The 19284-nt window shown below is 33.5% G+C and overlaps 3 protein-coding genes across 4 annotated transcripts; all 3 read right to left on the bottom strand.

Moving 5' to 3' along the window:
* Positions 1-2275: 2275 nt before the first annotated feature.
* On the bottom strand, positions 2276-3152 carry LOC123218373 (ubiquitin-conjugating enzyme E2 7-like). The gene has a single exon (XM_044639821.1). It carries the CDS (start codon positions 2904-2906, stop codon positions 2391-2393), a length of 516 nt encoding a protein of 171 aa, XP_044495756.1. The 5' UTR covers positions 2907-3152; the 3' UTR covers positions 2276-2390.
* A 1653-nt stretch (positions 3153-4805) lies between these two features.
* Positions 4806-8076, bottom strand: LOC123219317 (G-type lectin S-receptor-like serine/threonine-protein kinase SD2-5). Of its 2 annotated transcripts, none has more exons than XM_044641206.1 (2): positions 7578-8076; positions 4806-7460 (listed from the first exon to the last, which is right to left on the bottom strand). In XM_044641206.1, the coding sequence occupies exon 2, from the start codon at positions 7432-7434 to the stop codon at positions 5008-5010; it is 2427 nt and encodes an 808-aa protein (XP_044497141.1). In that variant the 5' UTR covers positions 7435-7460; positions 7578-8076; the 3' UTR covers positions 4806-5007. The 2 variants fall into 2 exon arrangements, with proteins under 2 accessions (XP_044497141.1, XP_044497142.1); XM_044641207.1 differs by having other exon boundaries at positions 4806-7377; positions 7578-8075.
* Positions 8077-11201: 3125 nt separating this feature from the next.
* On the bottom strand, positions 11202-14137 carry LOC123219318 (G-type lectin S-receptor-like serine/threonine-protein kinase SD2-5). The gene has a single exon (XM_044641208.1). It carries the CDS (start codon positions 13836-13838, stop codon positions 11412-11414), a length of 2427 nt encoding a protein of 808 aa, XP_044497143.1. The 5' UTR covers positions 13839-14137; the 3' UTR covers positions 11202-11411.
* Positions 14138-19284: the final 5147 nt, after the last annotated feature.

Below are 19284 nucleotides of genomic sequence, written 5' to 3'. Positions count from 1 at the left end.
CGGATATGTTTGACTAACAAAAACCATGAAAATTGTCTCACCCACTTCTACAACACAACCAGCTGTGATTTGAATCTTGGTCTTTGACCCCCTTAGACACTACCAACGCCCCGATCAGTTTTCAGTCTAATGGGATGTGTCTATTTATCTATCTCTTGACTATTCAGGCAAATCCTCAACTTCTCCCATGACATGTTTTTCATGTGGTGGGGGTTTTGTTGGCAAAGTAGGTTTTTTTTTTTAAATTTAAGTAATGAGAAATCCCATTTAAGTTGGATTGTTTCATTAGGTCAGAGTTAATTACATTGAATATGACAAATCTTGAATCCAATAATCAACTCTACAATCATTGAATCAAATAAATTAAAAGTTTGATTTTAATATGTAATAATTTGATGGGGGATATCTGTATAATAAATTATAAAATGATAGTTTTGTAAATATAATGTTATTATAAGTGTATAAAAGTAATTAAATATATAAAATTACTAATTAAACTTCAAAAGCCAATTACTGAGTTTTTTTTTTTTTTTTTTTGCTTTTTCATGATTTTACACTAAAAATTAACGAAATTACTGATAAAACCTAACAAAGATGAGAAAGTATTTCAAGCAAACAGCGAGCCAGAAACATTGGTTTTGTCTATAAATCCAACATCAAATAGGCCAACATGTAAATTTTGGGCCCAACAACAAGCAACCCTAGCCCAACCCAGTTTTTACTCTCACTAATCACTATATCACAAATCATACCCAAACCGAAAGTCAATCATAAAACTATACACTCATTTTGAGTGTATATATATATTTGGTTAAATAATTTTAAATTAAAAATAAAATAATTTTTCACAATAAATATAAAAATATATTTATTTATATATTTAAAATATGTAAATAGTTAATTGCAACAGCAAACACGTGTATTTTCACACAAATCAATCTCCATTATCCATCTTACCTCTGCCTCATCCTTGCCGTCCATCTCTCCAACTCATCCGTTCTACGCCCCGGGCTCCACGGCTCTGCCATTGCTTCACCGTGAAGAACCCGCCTACCCCCTTCGGAGCTGCCACCCCAGCAAGACCCTGTTCAAATGACAGGTTAGTTTGCTCCAATTTAGCATTTTTTTTTATTCATTTTCTGTTATTTTAATCTATGTAGTTTTGAGCTTGAATTTTTCGGTTTAGGTAAATTATTGTTTTGGAATGTAATTAAGTACAAAAATTTTTACATTCTTGAAATTAGGGAGAAACTCAGAGACACCCTTAGATTCAGCTTAATATCATGCGTACAAAAGTTTTGATTTTTTTTTAATTATAAAGTATCCTTCCATCAGGAAATTTTATTTCATTAAATCACCCCTGTAATGATGGCTTGTGATAACCGCCCGATATTCAACTGAACTTGAGGTGTGTGGTTTAGTTGAATATCTCCCTTGAAATTATGTTGTTTTAGAATTATAGTTGCTCAGACTCATGTGTAATATGTTTTGTTGAGTTTGATATGTTACTCTGTCGAAACAAGATATTTATATGAGTTTAGAGATTGTAGTTTGTTCTCTGTAGGGATTTAATCTAATTTGCTGAATCAATGGATTAATTGTATGAATTCTGACCCCAACCTTGTGCGTGGTTTCAAAGTGAACTATCACTTCAGTGGTTTTTGTGATATATAGAATCTTATGGAAAAGCTAAGTGATTATTTTGAGCTTTTGAGAATATTTCTTTTGATTTCTTGTAATGATCTCTTTCCTGAAGATTCAACCTTTGAATGATTCCCCAGACTTCCTTTTTTATTGGATTATTGTCTTGAAAGTTGATTTAGCTATTGGTTTGAAAATAAAGTCGTCAACTCTGAAAAAGGTGTCTAAATTTGGTGTAGAGTCTCATGGAATGGGCGTTTCGTGTGGAGGGATAAATTTAGATATAGCAAATACAAGGAACCTTCTCACAAAATCTTACGAGCTGCCAAGTTAGAATGCCAGTCTAAGTAAAGACAGATCTAGCTAAAAGGGAAAAGGAAACGCAGAGCTTTCTTCCCTGTTTTTGGCATCCCTTTATAGAATGATTCATAGTCTTCCGACCCCATAACTGCCCAACTCTCAAGGGTAATTATGCATTCCACTTTTTCATTAGGGTTCTATTAAAAAAAATACAAGTTTTTGTTTGATTTATTGTAATATTTGATTCAATTGTGAGAGTCAAAGAGGAAAGGGCTGGCTTTGTTTTTCTTTTTAAAATTTTTTACGTTAGTTCTTCTGTATCCCCAAAATTGAATTCACCCAAACTAATGGAATTTATTAATGCCATTAACTAAATATTTCTTAAATATATTTGGTAAATTCTTGAAAACATTAGATGCTAATTCTGAAATTTGACAGCATAAGAAAAATTATAACTGAGTAAGGAACAACTCCTCGGATTTTCTAGCACAGCGGGCAGCTTTCTTCTTAAACTCCTCCCGATTTTCTCTCCACTCTTTTGCAGCATCAACGTTGGCGGGAGACTCATCATTAGGGTTTGAAAGCATCACAATTATGCTCAAAATAATACTCTCAACAGTATGCACTGCACTCCATCGCTCAGCTGCAACTTCATAGCCGTTTGGATCGTCGCCAGGTGCATGAAGAATCGATATACAGACTTTCCCATCGGGGTAAATATTCGGATGCCAAATTTCTGAAGTGAACCTCACAGTTGGAGGGCTGCAGGGATAGTTTGGAGGGAATTTCATGATTGCATTGAAGAAACCTCCCTCGTACAAAGTTCCAGGAGGTCCCATGATCAGAACGCTCCATTCAAACATGTTGTTCTCGTTCAATAGGCCGGCGGAGAAACCTTCAACGGGGTGCTTGTTCAGATCCTTCAGTTGCTTCTGGAGAAGAAGACTAGCTTGAGACGAAGCCATTGAATGAATCGATTAAGAGTTGAGGAAATTGGTCACCGAAGAATTCTTGAAATAAGACGTGGGTCAGGGTACAATGTCACTTAATTTATAGTAAATCGATATGAACATCCAAAGCATATGGGAAAATAAAAAAGGGAAAATTCAATAGAAGCGCGTTCTGCACGGAAAATAATAATTATAATTTCCTAAGTGGGGCTCTGGAAATCCATTTAATTTTAGGAATTGAAACCTTCTGTATTCTTGGGAATCTAGGTGTTACATCTGTTGAGAATTATGCTATTGATAACTATAAAAGAGTGCTTTAGCAAAGTGTATATAAAATATTATAAAAAAGAGGTATCATAAAAAGGGATTGATTTTGGATATGGGTCCTAAAAAGAGTAGTTAAATCTTTATGAGAATTTCTTTATATATTTTTAGTGATGATATTAATTTTATTCTAAGTATTAGATGCAAATTATATGAATTTACAATCTTATCAATTACCTTTTCATATTTGAATTCAAAAATTGACTTTCTATTCGAAAAACAAGAAAAAAATTGTGTCTTGATAACATAAGAAATTATAACTTTCTATTGTTGAATGTAATATGAAAAAAATGTCCGTTGGTGTATCATTTTCCCTAGATAAGGGATTAGAGATGGGTACGGTCCAATTTGATGTAGTCTAAAAATTTTTTTCAAATCAAACTAAAAAATATAGTTTGAAATATTTTTAAACCAAACTAAACTAAAAAAATAAGGTTTGGTACAATTTGGATTATGGTTTGAATTATAGTTATCAATATTCTACGACACATGATACATATCGTCTGATATAATATGATACAGATGGAAAATCATACATATTATAAGATGTATCGAATTAATACTATATAATAAACGTATTATGTGATATGATATATATTACTGATATGGACTGATACTTTTTTAGAGAAAATGATGATACAGTATGAGTGTTTATGAAAATTTTTCAAATGTTAAAAGGTGTTTATGATGTTTTTCAAAATAAAAAATTTTCAAAATGATATTTTCTATAATAAATATGAAATATATATACAATATATATTTAAAGAAAATGATAAAACAACTATGAAAAAAAAACAAATGAAACATCTAATTGTAAATTGAAAAATATATATATATATATATATATATATATATATATATATATATAAAGAAAAATGGTTTATAGTGCCGTTTGGTTTGAAAATTGTCTAAACAGTAACTGAAACTAAAAAAAAAAACGATTTAAAAAATTTTAAACCCAAACCGAACTATAAATTTTAAGCAAATTCGTTTTAGTTTGATTTTATAGTTTGAACTAAATTATATACATATTTATAACGGTTGTCTATCAACACGTCAATATGAGGATTGCCTATACTGTAGCCAATTGCTTTGCTAAAAGTCACTCTTGCGTGTTAGAATTCACGGTATAACAAAGAAGAAAAAAGCCCAGAAAGAAAAACGAAATTGACAACTCCACATTTATTTCCATAGGTTTAAAAAGACACTTCGTGCTATTCAAGTGGGTTGGTAGGAGGATTGCGTAACTCTCATAAACCCTCTAGTATATGGTGAGTCAAAGTCTCCGATTGTCGTCAAAGAAGTACGATTCCCACGTGCCACAGTATTTTAGATCTCCTTTTGTTAGAAATTCACCTTCTCATAACTATGAAAATGATTGATTAGGTGAGAACACGTTTATACCATTTAAGCTCAGAAGAGAATCTATGGACCTAAGGTGGAGAAAGAAGATTCATAGCGGCTTCTTTAGTTTGGTTGACATGAATATGAAATATATTCAGTTCTTTTGTGGTGCTTGATTATTTCAATTGGCATTCTCTTCTCAAAAAACCCAGAAAAAAAAAAAAATGAAAACCTTGCAATAGGAAATTTCACAAAATTGACACACTTAAATTTTCATTGGGTCTGAAGTGATTTCAGTTGATATAATTTACAAGTTACCAGCATAATGAATGAAATACATAGCACCAGGAAGTCTAATGATTCAAATGCTACAGAGAGTAAAATGATACCTGTTATACTAGAAAGCTCTCAAATCTGTGTATATGCCTCCCTTATTACGTTGCTTGTATTATCTTGGACCTGATAGTTGAACAGCTGATAGAAGTATGCCACTACGGTCACCAAGTAGTCCTGATGAACTACCATGATCGCTCCACTTGAAACAACCTGAGTATGCCCGACAATTTAGCTGAGAAGGGGTAGGTGGCTGAGGCACAACACATAGCCCTTCAAGCATTTGGACGACTTTAGTCATTGGTGGTCTCAGATGCATCTCATCTTGTATGCACCACAATGCAACTTTGATTGCAGTGAGAACTTGCTCATCATTCTCATTGATCTCTAGCCTCGGATCAAGGATTTCGCTTGGTCTTCTTTCTTCCAGCATCTTGAAGGCATATGAACGAAAATGGGCTTTCTCTGTATCAATCCCTGGTTCATAAGATTTCCTGCCTCCGATTATCTCGAGCAAGACCATGCCGTAGCTATATACATCACTCTTCTCTGAAATTGGATTGTTTGTTATCCATTCTGGTGCAAGGTACCCCCTTGTACCCCTCAATGTTGTATATACAAGGCTTTCTTCGCGGTTCATCAGCTTTGCCAAGCCAAAATCCGAAACTTTGGCAGTGAAATGATCATCAAGAAGAACATTCTCAGGTTTTATGTCACAGTGAACAATCTTCACTTCACATTCCTCATGCAGATAAGCTAATCCCTTTGCAGTGCCCACTGCAATATTGAATCTTGTACTCCAACTCAACAATTGACTTTCATTATCAGTCTTGAAAATCCATTTATCCAAAGACCTGTTTGCCATGTACTCATAAACAAGAAGCTGGTGAGCCCCCTCAGAACAGAAGCCTTTGAGTCTAACCAGATGGACGTGATGTATACTCCCAATTATACTTACTTCAGCTCTAAACTCCTTCTTCCCCTGCCCAATGCCCTCCAATTTTTTAACAGCCAATTGGGTTCCATCCGGTAGCACACCTAGATAAACAGAGCCGAAGCCTCCTTGACCAACCTTTGTAGTGAAGCTTTTAGTTGCTCTACTAAGATCACTATAACTGAAGCGAATAGGCATGCCAGAAAAACTGTCCAAGAAAGTGTCCTCTTCCAAGTTCTCTTGAGAAAATGTCATTGATCTCTTCATTCTGTGGTACCATACTCCCAGATAAAGAAGACCAGCAACAGCAATTATGTTTGCAATAACTATAAACAATATCAATAGAGTCTTCTTTACCCCGTTTCCTCTTCCTTTACTAGTTCCACTCACGACCTTCACATATGAAACATAACCAGCTGAACCCTGCTGAGAGCGTTGCAAAGTACCTATTTCATCAAACAGATAGCAATTTTGATTACTATTTTCAAAGAACAGTGCAGAGCAGGAGCAGTTATGAAGGCATGCTTCTTTGCAAGCCTCAACATTGAATCTTGAAAGGGGTTTCACAAACCCAAGTGCAAAATAATAAAGATTTTTGCCAACATAGAAAAGCTCTGATGAATCCTTGGAGTCATCACACGTTAAACCAATTGGAGGTTTGCAACTGAAAGATTGAAGAGAAGAAGGGCACTGGCACCGATTCTCGAAATAGCACACATAATAGGGGCTACAATGCTCAGGAGTGCCACAAGAGTCTTGAGGAATCTTGAATGCCTCAGAAGCAACTTGACTTCCCTTGTGAAGATTAGAAAACGTAATGGTCCCATCAGAGCCTAAAATGGCAGCCCATGTAGCACTGGGATCGGTATTCTCAGTGAAGACCAACTGCCAAAGCAATTTCTTATTCTGATCATAGAAACTCCATGCATTGGACTCCAGATATGCAGAATGGACCTTGCCACTAACACTATTATTGGTTTTTCGGCTATCATTTGTCAAGGACCAATAGGTTTGTGGAGTCTGATAGCCTGCATATAACACCAAATCATCAGACTTTATTTCAAGAAAAACACTCACGTTGTTGCTATTGGGAAAACTTTTCAGTCTCATTCCTTCAGAAAACTCCTGGCCGGGTAAAAGAGTATCAGTGGGATTGCTATAACTCTGCCAAACAACACCTCCATCCTCCCCGAGCAACACGAAATTGCCTGAGTCCTGCAATTCCATGGATGCAACTTTCTCTCCAGTAGTATTAGAGGACCAAGCAACACCATTTCCCTGTTGCAAATAAACATTCCCATTCTCCCCAAACACAAACTTATCAGATCCTTTAACCAATTTGCCTCTATTAGCAGTCCAAACAACTTTGGCACTACTAATGTGAATGACAACAAGCAAAAAGGATTGACCATCCAGGGCAGTGTAAAATCCACAAGCGAAAACCGAGTTGTTAGATCGCAAAAACAGGCCATCGTTATCAATCCACTCCATGTGTGATGCCTCAAACCCAGGATATATTTTCCCAACATATTGAGATCCAGCAATACAAGTCTTGAACACAAGAAGTAGACAAAAACTCAAGACTCTACTATATTGAAACAAACCCATGATTCCTATAACTGAAAAGCACCGAACTTTTTCAAATAATCAAAACAAAATCAGTCCGAAGATTAATGACAAACAGAATTTTGTTGAAAACAAGCAAAAATAAAAAATGATGAGCATGAAAATTATAAAACCAAAGTGCTGACCTGAACTACCGATGGAATTAGAGAGACAAATGGATTGGAAGGATCGATTGTTTGCTGGGTTTTGTGTTGATTTAAGAAAATTATGAACTTTAAGATGTTAGGTGCGAGCCTGAAACTGGTTTTATTGGAAGAAAAAGAGACAGAAGAAACAAGAGTTGGCAGGGCAGGTAGTAAAAATTGATGACTTATTTAACTTGACACTAAAATAATTCCAGCAATGAATCGTTTGCCCTTTATACTTCTTCTACCTTTGAATGATTTCTTCCCTTCACGGAAGTTCGTTGCATGTCCTATGACTTGTGAGGTTATGAATACAGATTATAAATTGATTCGTTTTCAGTTGCTTTCTTGGTGTTTTCCTATTCATAATAATGTATAGGCAACGCAATACAACACCTCTATGGCTTTCCCAGAACACTTCAACAGCCCAATCGGATGTTCGAACGAAGCATTGGGCGCCTGTCAGGGAGAATGATGTTATAGAGTATGCAGAAGCACTGTTTTGAAAACCAAACTGACCGGTTGAATCGAGAATCGGCTTTAAATCTAATCTAGTTTTTATTAGAAGTTAGATTGAATTTTGACTAAATTTGATCGAATCAAAATCTGGTCAAAACTAATGAATCGGTTAAAATTGACTAAATCAGGTTTATCCAAAATTTGATTATTTTTTAATAATTTAATTATTTTATATTAGACTATATTAATTTAAAAGTTTGTAAAAAAAATGTAACACCAAAAATAAAATTAAAAAAAAGAGAAAAATGGTATCTCTCATCGATTGAAATATTTGTTTCATAAAGTATAAAAGAACTTTAATTTTAAATATTCGTAACACGATGAGTCAATTTTTAAAATTTTGAAATATCATGTGGCATTTTTTTTGTATTATGAGATGAAATTTTTTTTAATTTAATTGTTTTATTTAGATTAAGTAAATAATTGTTACTCATTGAAAAAAATATATTCTAATAATCATAGATCTAGGTATCTTGATTATTATTTTTTTTTTTTGCAATTTTTTATGCAACCGAAATATTTTATTCTGATTTTTCCTATTTAAGTGTAAAATCTATTAGTTATTTTAATATCATTTATAAAAAATTTATTATAATTTGATAATAGATTGAATCGACTAATTGAATTGATTAAAACAATTAAATCTAAGCTAATGAGAAAACTCATTCGAACATCAATCTAATTTAAAAAACATGGTGTATAATAATGTAAGATTCTGGTGTAAACCAGTATGGCGATGCCAAGTGGGTTTGTCATGCTTGTACGGCATTTTAAAAACTAAATTATAAAATAATTAAAAAAAATTCCAAGTTATTATCAATTTTAACCTTCACTCCCTATATATATATATTTTATAATAAGAGATTTCGTCTATATTTATTAGATAGAATAATTCAAATTATAATAATCGAATCTATAATCATTATATTATATAATCAAAATTTGTATAAAAGTGACAGAATATTTAACAGAATCTTACAAAAGCAGTCATTAAAAAATATCTAAAAAGTTAAAAACTATATTCTGGATCGGCAATCTGTATACACAAATTAAACCTAAAAGGAAGACAGCGATCACACAAATTAAACCTAAAAGGAATTTGGATGCTTGGTTAAAAAAAGAAAAAAGTTAAAAAAGGATTGGAACACACTGCTGATTCTAGCTACTCATATGTTAAATGCTGAGCTTAGCAAATGCTGGGAGTGTTGTTCCAGCAGCAGGAACCCAGAGACCACTGGAGATCTGGGAAGGCAGCTGAGTGTGAAGCAATGATGGCTGCAGCATTTTGCTGATTGTTAGTGCCACCGGTCTTGGTGGTTGAGGATCCGTTGGAAATTTAGCTGTTTCTGGGGTACCACTCTGGCAGTGGCGTTTATAAGGGGAAGCTGTTGAGCAGGGCCATGAGATGACCTTTGGTCTAGTCGCATTGTCGTCCAAACAATGACAATTCATTTGGACGTCGTATTCGTCATTCAAATAAAGGGTTTTGTTTGGATTCTTCAAATTTAAACAATGCCGATTAAAGGGAGAGCCGCTGAGTAGAGAAAAGACACCAGAGAGAGAGCCATTATTAAGAAGGAGGGAGTAGTTTTTGTTTATCGAATAAATTTAAAAAGGAGAAAATGTCATAAAAATTTCTTTACATATCTTTAGATGATTTTAGTTTTATTTCAAATGTCGGAGGTTAATTATATGAATTTATAATCTTATCAATTACTTTTTTTATTTTTAAATTCAAAAATTAATTTTCTAATTTAAGGGTAGGTTAACAATTGTACGTTAATAACACAAGAAGTTATAATTTTTCATTGTCGGATGTAATATGAAAAAGGCCAAAGGACTATTTCCCACCCAAGGTATGCTGCAATCTTAAGTTTCCACCCTTTATCTTTAATAATACCAAACACCTATCTATGAGTAGTTAAATTTAACGGTGATAAAGGTAAAATTGTTATTTTCTCTATAATATTAAAAATAAACTAAAATATAATATATTTTTGCCCCTCCAAACTTTAAAAACTAAAATTTTCTCCCAGCCTAAGTTTTAAAAAATGACAGTTTCACTCTAGGGTTTCGTTTTGAAATCTCCGACTCCATTGCCAATGACCTCTCCCTCCCGAAGCATCTTCTCCTTCCGACAATCTCTTTCCTCCCATTTGGATGCCAAATTGGTGTCTGAAAAGTCGTGGAAGATGAAGAACTTCGTCGGGGAAGACGAAGCATGGCTTTTTCGACGTTGATCTGGCGTCCAAATGGGAGAAAAGAGATCCCCGGAAGGAGAGGATGCTTCGGGAGGGAGAGGTCATTGGCAATGGAGCCGGAGATGTCGCTGGAGATTTCAAAACGAAACCCTAGGGTGAAACTGCCATTTTTTAAAACTTAGGGTAGGGGAAAATTTTAGTTTTTAAAGTTTATGGGGCAAAAAGAAATAAAAGTTCAAGATGCTAGGGTTCCGTTAAATTTAATTGTTCATGGATGGGTGTTTGGTATTATTAAAAATAAATTGTAGAAACTTGAGATTGTAGCATATCTTGGGTGGGAAATAGTCCTTTGGCCTATGAAAAAATGTCAATTAGTATAACATTTTATCTGGACAAGTAATGTCTATCAACACATCAATGTGCAGTTAGAAATTACGTCTTACAAGCGAAATGTAGAACAAAAAAAAGAAAATAACCCAAGAAAAAAAAAAAATTGACAACTCCATATTTATTTCCATAGGTTTAAGTAGGTTGGTGACAAATTATTTAAGTGGGAGGATTGCGTTCCTCTCACAAACTCTGTAGTTTCTGGTGAGTCAAAGTCTCCGATTGTCGTCAAAAAAGTACGATACCCACTTGCTACATTATTTTAGATGTCCTTTTCGTTAAAAATTCACCTTGGCATAACTATGAAAATGCTTGATTAGGTGAGAACGCGTTTATACCATTCAAGCTCAGAAAAGAATCTATGGGCCCTAAGGTGGAGGGAGAAAGAAGATTCCAAGCGGTTTCTCTAGCTTGGTTGACATGAATACGAAATGGATTCAGTTCTTTTGTGGTGCTCGATTATTTTACTTAGCATTCTCTTCTTAAAAAAAACCCAGGAAAAAAACGAAAACTTTGCAATAGGAAATTTCAAAAAATTGACAGAATGATTTTTCATTGGGTCTGAAGTGATTTCACTTGATAGAACTTACAAGTTACAAGCATAATGAATGAAATACATAGCACCAGGAAGTCTAATGGTTCAAATGCTACTGAGAGTAAAATGAAACCTGTTATACTAGAAAGCTCTCAAATCTGTGTATATGCCTCCCTTATTACATTGCTTGTATTATCTTGGACCTGATAGTTGAACAGCTGATAGAAGTCCGCCACTACTGTCACCAACTAGTCCTGATAAACTACCTTCATCGCTCCACTTGAAACAGCCTGAGTATGCCCGAGAATTCAGCTGAGAAGGGGTAGGTGGCTGAGGCACAACACATAGCCCTTCAAGCATTTGGACTATTTTAGTCATTGGTGGTCTCAGATGCATCTCATCTTGTATGCACCACAATGCAACTTTGATTGCAGTGAGAACTTGCTCATCATTTTCTTTGATCTCTAGCCTCGGATCAAGGATTTCGCTTGGTTTTCCTTCCTCCAGCATCTTGAAGGCATATGAAGGAAAATGTGCTTTCTCTGTATCATTCCCTACTTCATAAGATTTCCTGCCTCCGATTATCTCGAGCAAGACCATGCCATAGCTATATACATCACTCTTCTCTGAAATTGGATTGTTTGTTATCCATTCTGGTGCAAGGTACCCCCTTGTACCCCTCAATGTTGTATATACAAGGCTTTCTTCGCGGTTCATCAGCTTTGCCAGACCAAAATCCGAAACTTTGGCAGTGAAATGATCATCAAGAAGAACATTCTCAGGTTTTATGTCACAGTGAACAATCTTCACTTCACATTCCTCATGCAGATAGGCTAATCCCTTTGCAGTACCCACTGCAATATTGAATCTTGTACTCCAACTCAACAATTGACTTTCATTATCAGTTTTGAAGATCCATTTATCCAAAGAACTGTTTGCCATATACTCATAGACAAGAAGCCGGTGAACCCCCTCAGCACAGAAGCCTTTGAGCCTAACCAGATGGACATGATGTATATTCCCAATCATACTTACTTCAGCTCTAAACTCCTTCTTCCCCTGCCCAATGCCCTCCAATTTTTTAACAGCCAGTTGGGTTCCATTCGGTAGCACACCTAGATAAACAGAGCCAAACCCTCCTTGACCAACCTTTGTAGAGAAGCATTTAGTTGCTTTACTAAGATCACTATAACTGAAACGAGTAGGCATGCCAGAAAAACTGTCCAAAAAAGTGTCCTCTTCCAAGTTTTCTTGAGAAAACTTCATTGATCCCTGCTTTCTACGGTACCATAGTCCCAGATAAAGAAGACCAGCAACTGCAATTATGCTTGCAATAACCATAAACAATATCAATAGAGTCTTCTTTACCCCGTTGCCTCTTCCATTACCACCACTTCCACTCACAACCTTCACATATGAAACATAACCAGCTGAACCCTGCTGAGAGCGTTGCAAAGTACCTATTTCATCGAACAGATAGCAATTTTGAGTACTATTTTCAAAGAACAGTGCAGAGCAGGAGCAGTTATGAAGGCAAGCTTCTTTGCAAGACCCAACATTGAATCTTGAAAGGGGTTTCACAAACCCTAGAGCAAAATAATTAAGATTTTCGCCAACATATAAAAGCTCTGATGAATCCTTGGAGTCATCACACGTTGAAGCAATTGGAGGTTTGCAATTGAAAGATTGAAGAGAAGAAGGGCACTGGCACCGATTCTCGAAGTAGCACACATAATAGGGGCCACAATGCTCAGGAGTGTCACAAGAGTCTTGTGGAATCTTGAATGCCTCATAAGCAACCTGACTTCCCTTGTGAAGATTAGAAAAAGTAATGGTCCCATCATAGCCTAAAATGGCAGCCCAGGTAGCATTGGGGTCAGTATTCTCAGTGAAGACCAACTGCCAAAGCAATTTCTTATTCTGATCATAGAAACTCCATGCATTGGACTCCAGATATGCAGAATGGACCTTGCCACTAACACTATTATTGGTTTTTCGGCTATCATTTGTCAAGGACCAATAGGTTTGTGGAGTCTGAAAACCTGCATATAACACCAAATCACCAGACTTTATTTCAAGAAAAACACTCGTGTTGTTATTGGGAAAACTTTTCAGTCTCATTCCTTCAGAGAACTCTTGGCCGGGTAAAAGAGTATCAGTGGGGTGGCTATAACTCTGCCAAACAACACCTCCATCCTTCCCAAGCAACACGAAATTGCCTGTGTCCTGCAATTCCATGGATGCAACTTTCTCTCCAGTAGTATTTGAGGACCAAGCAACACCATTTCCCAGTTTCAAATAAACATTCCCATTCTCCCCAAACACAAACTTATCAGATCCTTTAACCAATTTGCCTCTGTTAGCAGTCCAAACTACTTTGGCACTACTAATGTGAATGACAACAAGCAAAAAGGATTGAGCATCCAAGGCAGTGTAAAATCCACAAGCGAAAACCGAGTTATTAGATCGCAAAAACAGGCCATCGTTACCAATCCACTCCATGTTTGATGCCTCAAACCCAGGATATATTTTCCCAACATATTGAGATCCAGCAATACAAGTCTTGAACACAAGAAGTAGACAAAAACTCAAAACTCTACTATATTGAAACAAACCCATAATTCCTATAACAGAAAAAAGCACCGAACTATCCCCAAAAAATAGAAACAAATTCAGTCACAAGATTACAAAAATAAAACAGGAAGGGCATGAAACTAATAAAACCAAAGTGCTGAACTGAACTACTGATGGAATTAGAGAGACAAATGGGTTAGGAGGATCGGAATATTTCTGGGTTTTGTGTTGATTTAAGAAAAAGAAAAACCTTAAGATGTCAAATGTGATGCTTAGACTGGTTTTACAGGAGGAAAAAGAGACAGAAGTAACAAGAGTTGGCAGGGGGGCAGGCAATGAAAATTGATGATTTATTTAACTTCATACTAAAATAATTCCAGCTATGAATCTTTTGTCCTTTATACGTCTCCTACGTTTGAATGATTTCTCCTTTGACGTAAGCTCGTTGCATGTGTTGTGACGTGTGAGCTTGTGAACACAGATTATAAAATGACTCCTTTTCAGTTCTTCTTTGACCAGTTTTGAAAGTGCTTTCCTTTCTATGTTTTATTGGGATGTTCCTTTTCATAAGTCCGGAAGATCCACTCGGGTGTATCCTTAAATTTTCTCTGGTTAAATTTAAAAAATTTAAATATTTATTTATAAATTATTAAAATAATAAAATTAATAAATTTTAAAAATAAAATTATTATTTAATTGATGATATTAAAAAAATAAAATTTTATCTTATTTCTCTTTTTTAAACCTTAAAACCTAATAATTTTTCATACAATTAAATTTTAAAAAGTTATATATATTTTTTAAGATTTTTATTTTTTAGTAATAATTTTGTGACAAATGGTCCCCTTCTCCGACAATGTCTCTCTCTCTCTCTCCAGCATGTCTCTCTTTCTTAATCATCTCTTTTTACTTTTTCTTTTTTCATTGACCGTTGAAACTCTATTACGATGCATATCCATCTAAAGAAGAACAATAATCCTCCAACAAACTCTCCCTCTACCATTCTCATTTTGACCATCATCCTTTCAAATCGCACATCAAACATTATGATTTCTTTATTGTTTGCAAATCCAACACTCATATATCACTAGTTAAATAACAACTACATCTTTAAAATTAATAATTTTTTTAAATTTTAATAATTTATAGATAAATATTTAAAATTTTAAAATTTAATAAATAATAATTTGGGAATTAACTAAACCTTTGGCGGGAATAAATCCTTGGGCCTTTTCATAACAACGTATGCCATGAAGAAGTGGATAGATTTCTGAGATGTTCAAAAGAAAAATGATTTTCACAGCCAAGGGAATCAGCAGTGGCCATTTTATTAACAAGAAAAATAACATGTGAAGAATCAACGAGGAACCTAAAGAAGGTGCCAAGAAATTCTAGAAGTCCAATTTTTTCCATCAACTACAATTATTGGGTATTTAAATAAATTTATTTATCTAATTTTAAAAATTAGTTTTATATGTGTGTATGTGTATGTATATATCTTCTTTTGCATTTCCTCTCTTTCTATTCTTCTTCCTTCACTTGTCCCCACTCAACAAACCCAACACGGCTAACATTCTTTCTTTTTCTTGTTTTTTCTCCCTCCCTCCCTCCGTCTTCTTTTTCCTTCAATATTAAATCGGTAAAAGAGATTTAACAAATTAGGGTTTTGAATAGAGGATATTTATGAATATTCCAATTAGGAAAAAAGCTGGAAGTTGATTTGTGGATTGCACTCATTGCAGTAGTGGATTACCCCCTCCCCCCTAAGTTTTTTTTTCTCTTTTTAGTCACTATTTCCGTTTTCGACGATTTCCTCTTTTTATTCTAATTTTTAATTAACTTTCTTTTTTTATTGATTAACGAAGAAATATCGATAAAATCTTTATTTTTTTGCCTGCCAATAAAGAGAGAAGTCTTCGTCTACTGATAAAGATAAATGAATCGTCTTTATCTCTTCTCGTTAACAATTCAGACAGATGAATAATAGCCATTCGGTCTAAATTAAATGACACAAACTACGTCCACTTTGTGTATAAACTAAGATTTAAATAAAAAGAAGTGGGAATACAATCTTTCAGTTCCAACAGGCTTGACCCATTGTTTGGTGTCGATTCTTTTCACGTAGACGGCAAGAAACACTTGTTTATGTAATGCTCGTGCGTTGCTTTACAAGATACATCTCCCTATCACTTTCATAATTTATGCATAATTTAGTAGTTAATGCATCATTTGTAATTTATTAATTAATGTTAATGAACGCTTTTTTCTTTTTTCCTATAATTAAGCAAGTCAAACAGAAGTAGGATTGTGCCACACACAATTCTTGTTGTTGATGGAATCTGCTTTTGCTATTGGAAATTAATTAATTAATAAGTAATATTATGTGTACCTATTTTTGATATATAATTCATATACACAGTGATATGTCATCATGTGATTAGATGATTTTAAAACATGTGTCATCATATAATAAAAAAATATCTAATCACGTGATAACACCTCATCTGTGTATATAAATTATGTACCAAAAATAAATACACATAGTTTTATTATTAATTAATTACGTAACTTTTTTTAATAATTAATAATTCTGCCTTGACTATAATATTTTGCAAGTATCACACGTTTAGCTATTCTTTTCTAATATGGAATAAGTAATACCCATAATAGTCAAATTATATATTATATTTTATATTAAAAATTTAATTTTTTATATTATATTATATAATATAATTTTTAAAAAATAAAATATTAAAATATTAATAAAATAATAAAAATTTTATTAACATATTATCATATTATAAAAATATTTAAAAATTTAAATTTTTTTATATATATTCCTATTATATTATTATTTTTTCTAAAAAAATATATTAATTTGTACCATATTATAATATATGTATCTTATTATATACTATGTTTAATATATTGTATTAATTTAATATATTTAATTATATATATCATTTTTTATTTATATTATATCGTAAAATATGTATCATATATTATATAATACTAATAACAATAATAATACTAATATATTTTGTACCTATAAAAAAAAACCAAATTTAATTGAAAACTCAAAACTGGGCACGCGTAGCTTTTTTGGCATATGAGTATCCATGTTATATATATTAGATAAAAACTTTATCTTTAAAACGGATTTGTGACTAAAGGGTAACCAATTACGTGTAACCTCAATTATTTCGCCTTTGCTTATCAATATCAAACTTTCAAAAAAGGAAGTTGAGGACTTCTCTTTCACTCAATTTGATGACTTCAAAGAACTTGAGTTTTGGGTCTGGACATGAACGGTTGTGAAGTGCAATTGTTTCTCAAGCTTGTTGATCTTGTTCATCATCCTTGCTACAATTCATAGTGAAGTTCTTGTTTTGACCTCAATCTCACATGTTATCCTACAAAACACACATAATCGAAATTAGGGTAGTATTGAGATCACAATGAACCAAAATTAAGTGAAATGACATAATTAGGAGGATAAAATGTAACACAAATGTGAACTTATCAACTACCCCCAAAACTAGTTTTTCATTGTCCTCAAGCAACAGGAATGATATACCAATGCATAAGCTTAGATTTGTACACATCCAATCTCAATTCAATTTCCATTAAGTGTCTCAAATATTGTTTTACAAATAATCTCGAGAGAATAATAAGAATACATAAAAATTGATACGTACAAATCTATGTTTGACTAATATATACATCGATCGATCCGTATAAATCGATTGATATATAAATTTTTACCAATAAATCGTCAATCCTTTATTAGTTGAATCCTCTTTCGATAGAATGTTGATCATTAACTGTGAATGTGCATTTCTTTCAATGAGATATTTTATATGCATTTAAAAAATAAACTTTGAATAATGTGAAAGGCCCTAACCATCTAGAATTTTCTCTCTATAATATGAATGTGATGCCACTTTTTAGTTCTTTCCTTCTATGGTTTGGTATTTTCACAAGTCTAATTGCGTAACCCTTCTCATCAACTTCTTTTCACCTCGCATATTAGAATTGGGAAATTTAATAGCCCAATATGTCTGATGGTCAAGTTCAACAAGCAAATGACATGCTTTGTCGAAACTAACCTATGTAGAGACATGCCAATCGGAGTTTTATATGTTGTCCTATAGGACAATAACACAATATCCAACCAAATGACCAATCTCTCTTATAATATTCACATGCTTTTTTAAAATTCCTTTTAGTTCCCTATTAGACATCTTTACTTCAACAGGTAATTTTCAGATGGAAAATGATGAATACTTAATGCATGATATCTATCACATTTACTTTAAAAGATTTCAAATTGTTTATTATGAAATGAGTGCCACCATTGTGCCAAATCTTGCATTATTAGTTCTAAGTGTTTCTACTTCCACCACCCATTTAGACACATAATCTGCTATCACAAGAATATATTTGTTAAAACATGAACCAGAAAATTGCCCCGTAAACTCACTGCCTCACTCGTCCAACAATTCACATTTGGGAATTATTTGAAGGCATCTCATGCTTCCTAGATATGTTCCTCGTTTTCAGATATTAGCACCAGATACTACATAGGCATACACATCTTTAAACATAGTGGGTCAATCAAAACCCGATTGAAGTACCTTTAAAGTTTGAAGTTGCCTTGGTTGGCCCGGATTAACCACCTACCTCTCTATCATGGCAATGCGGCAAAATAGATTGCATTTCTTCCTCAAGCACACGTCCACATATTATACTATCAGCACACCCTTTATGCAAGTAAAGGTCTTCCTATATGTAATGCTTCACATCATATGACTTTTTTCCACAATCTTGGCCCCAATCAAGTACGATCAAAACTTACTGAAAGTAGACACAAAACCAATTATGCCCTTTTTGTTGTGTCATAATTCAGTTGCGCTTCGGTCAATGTCCTTTGACTGAGCACTGCTCCCACAATTATATCACTTGCAGAGACTCTAATATGGTGCAATCACAATAGGAGCCAAGAAAAGTTTCTTTATCAAAGCGTTGAAAGCTCGCAAACTATCGAAAGAAAAGTTTAATGACACAAGATTTTAGGATTTAATAAAACTGATAGAGTATTAAAATTCTAAAAAAAAAAGTTTAGATTCGAACTTCTGTCATGCTTATAAACTCTAATTTATCTACTATAGTGATTGTAGTAGTTGTGAGTTTAATTATCTGTTATTGTATTTTAGAGTTTGTTTGTTCAACCAATCGAGATAAACCTTATCCAAACCTTTTTTATGTTTATAAACTCTAACTTACTTAATACAATTTACGAAATGTCTTTTATGAATTTTTTATAGAATTCAGTATTTCTAAGAAAACTTCTCGCGACTTTCACACTTGTATGTGGTGGCAATTTCTCTAATTTTGTAATTCTAATCAGCAACTTGAAATTGTATTAGTAAAGTGAATTTAGTTATTTAAATTGTCAATTTAATTAAATAAAAATAAGAGATATTATTTT

The sequence above is a fragment of the Mangifera indica genome, chromosome 6 (assembly GCF_011075055.1).
Source record: "Mangifera indica cultivar Alphonso chromosome 6, CATAS_Mindica_2.1, whole genome shotgun sequence".
In the NCBI taxonomy this organism is placed as follows: Eukaryota; Viridiplantae; Streptophyta; class Magnoliopsida; order Sapindales; family Anacardiaceae; genus Mangifera; species Mangifera indica.
Note: the sequence above shows the minus strand (reverse complement) of the source record. Positions and strands in the feature narration are given on the sequence as shown.

Bases quoted from the DNA above. Each gene is read 5' to 3' on its own strand.
- LOC123219318 (XM_044641208.1), bottom strand. From the start codon at position 13,838: ATGGGTTTGTTTCAATATAGTAGAGTTTTGAGTTTTTGTCTACTTCTT.
- LOC123218373 (XM_044639821.1), bottom strand. From the start codon at position 2,906: ATGGCTTCGTCTCAAGCTAGTCTTCTTCTCCAGAAGCAACTGAAGGAT.
- LOC123219317 (XM_044641206.1), bottom strand. From the start codon at position 7,434: ATGGGTTTGTTTCAATATAGTAGAGTCTTGAGTTTTTGTCTACTTCTT.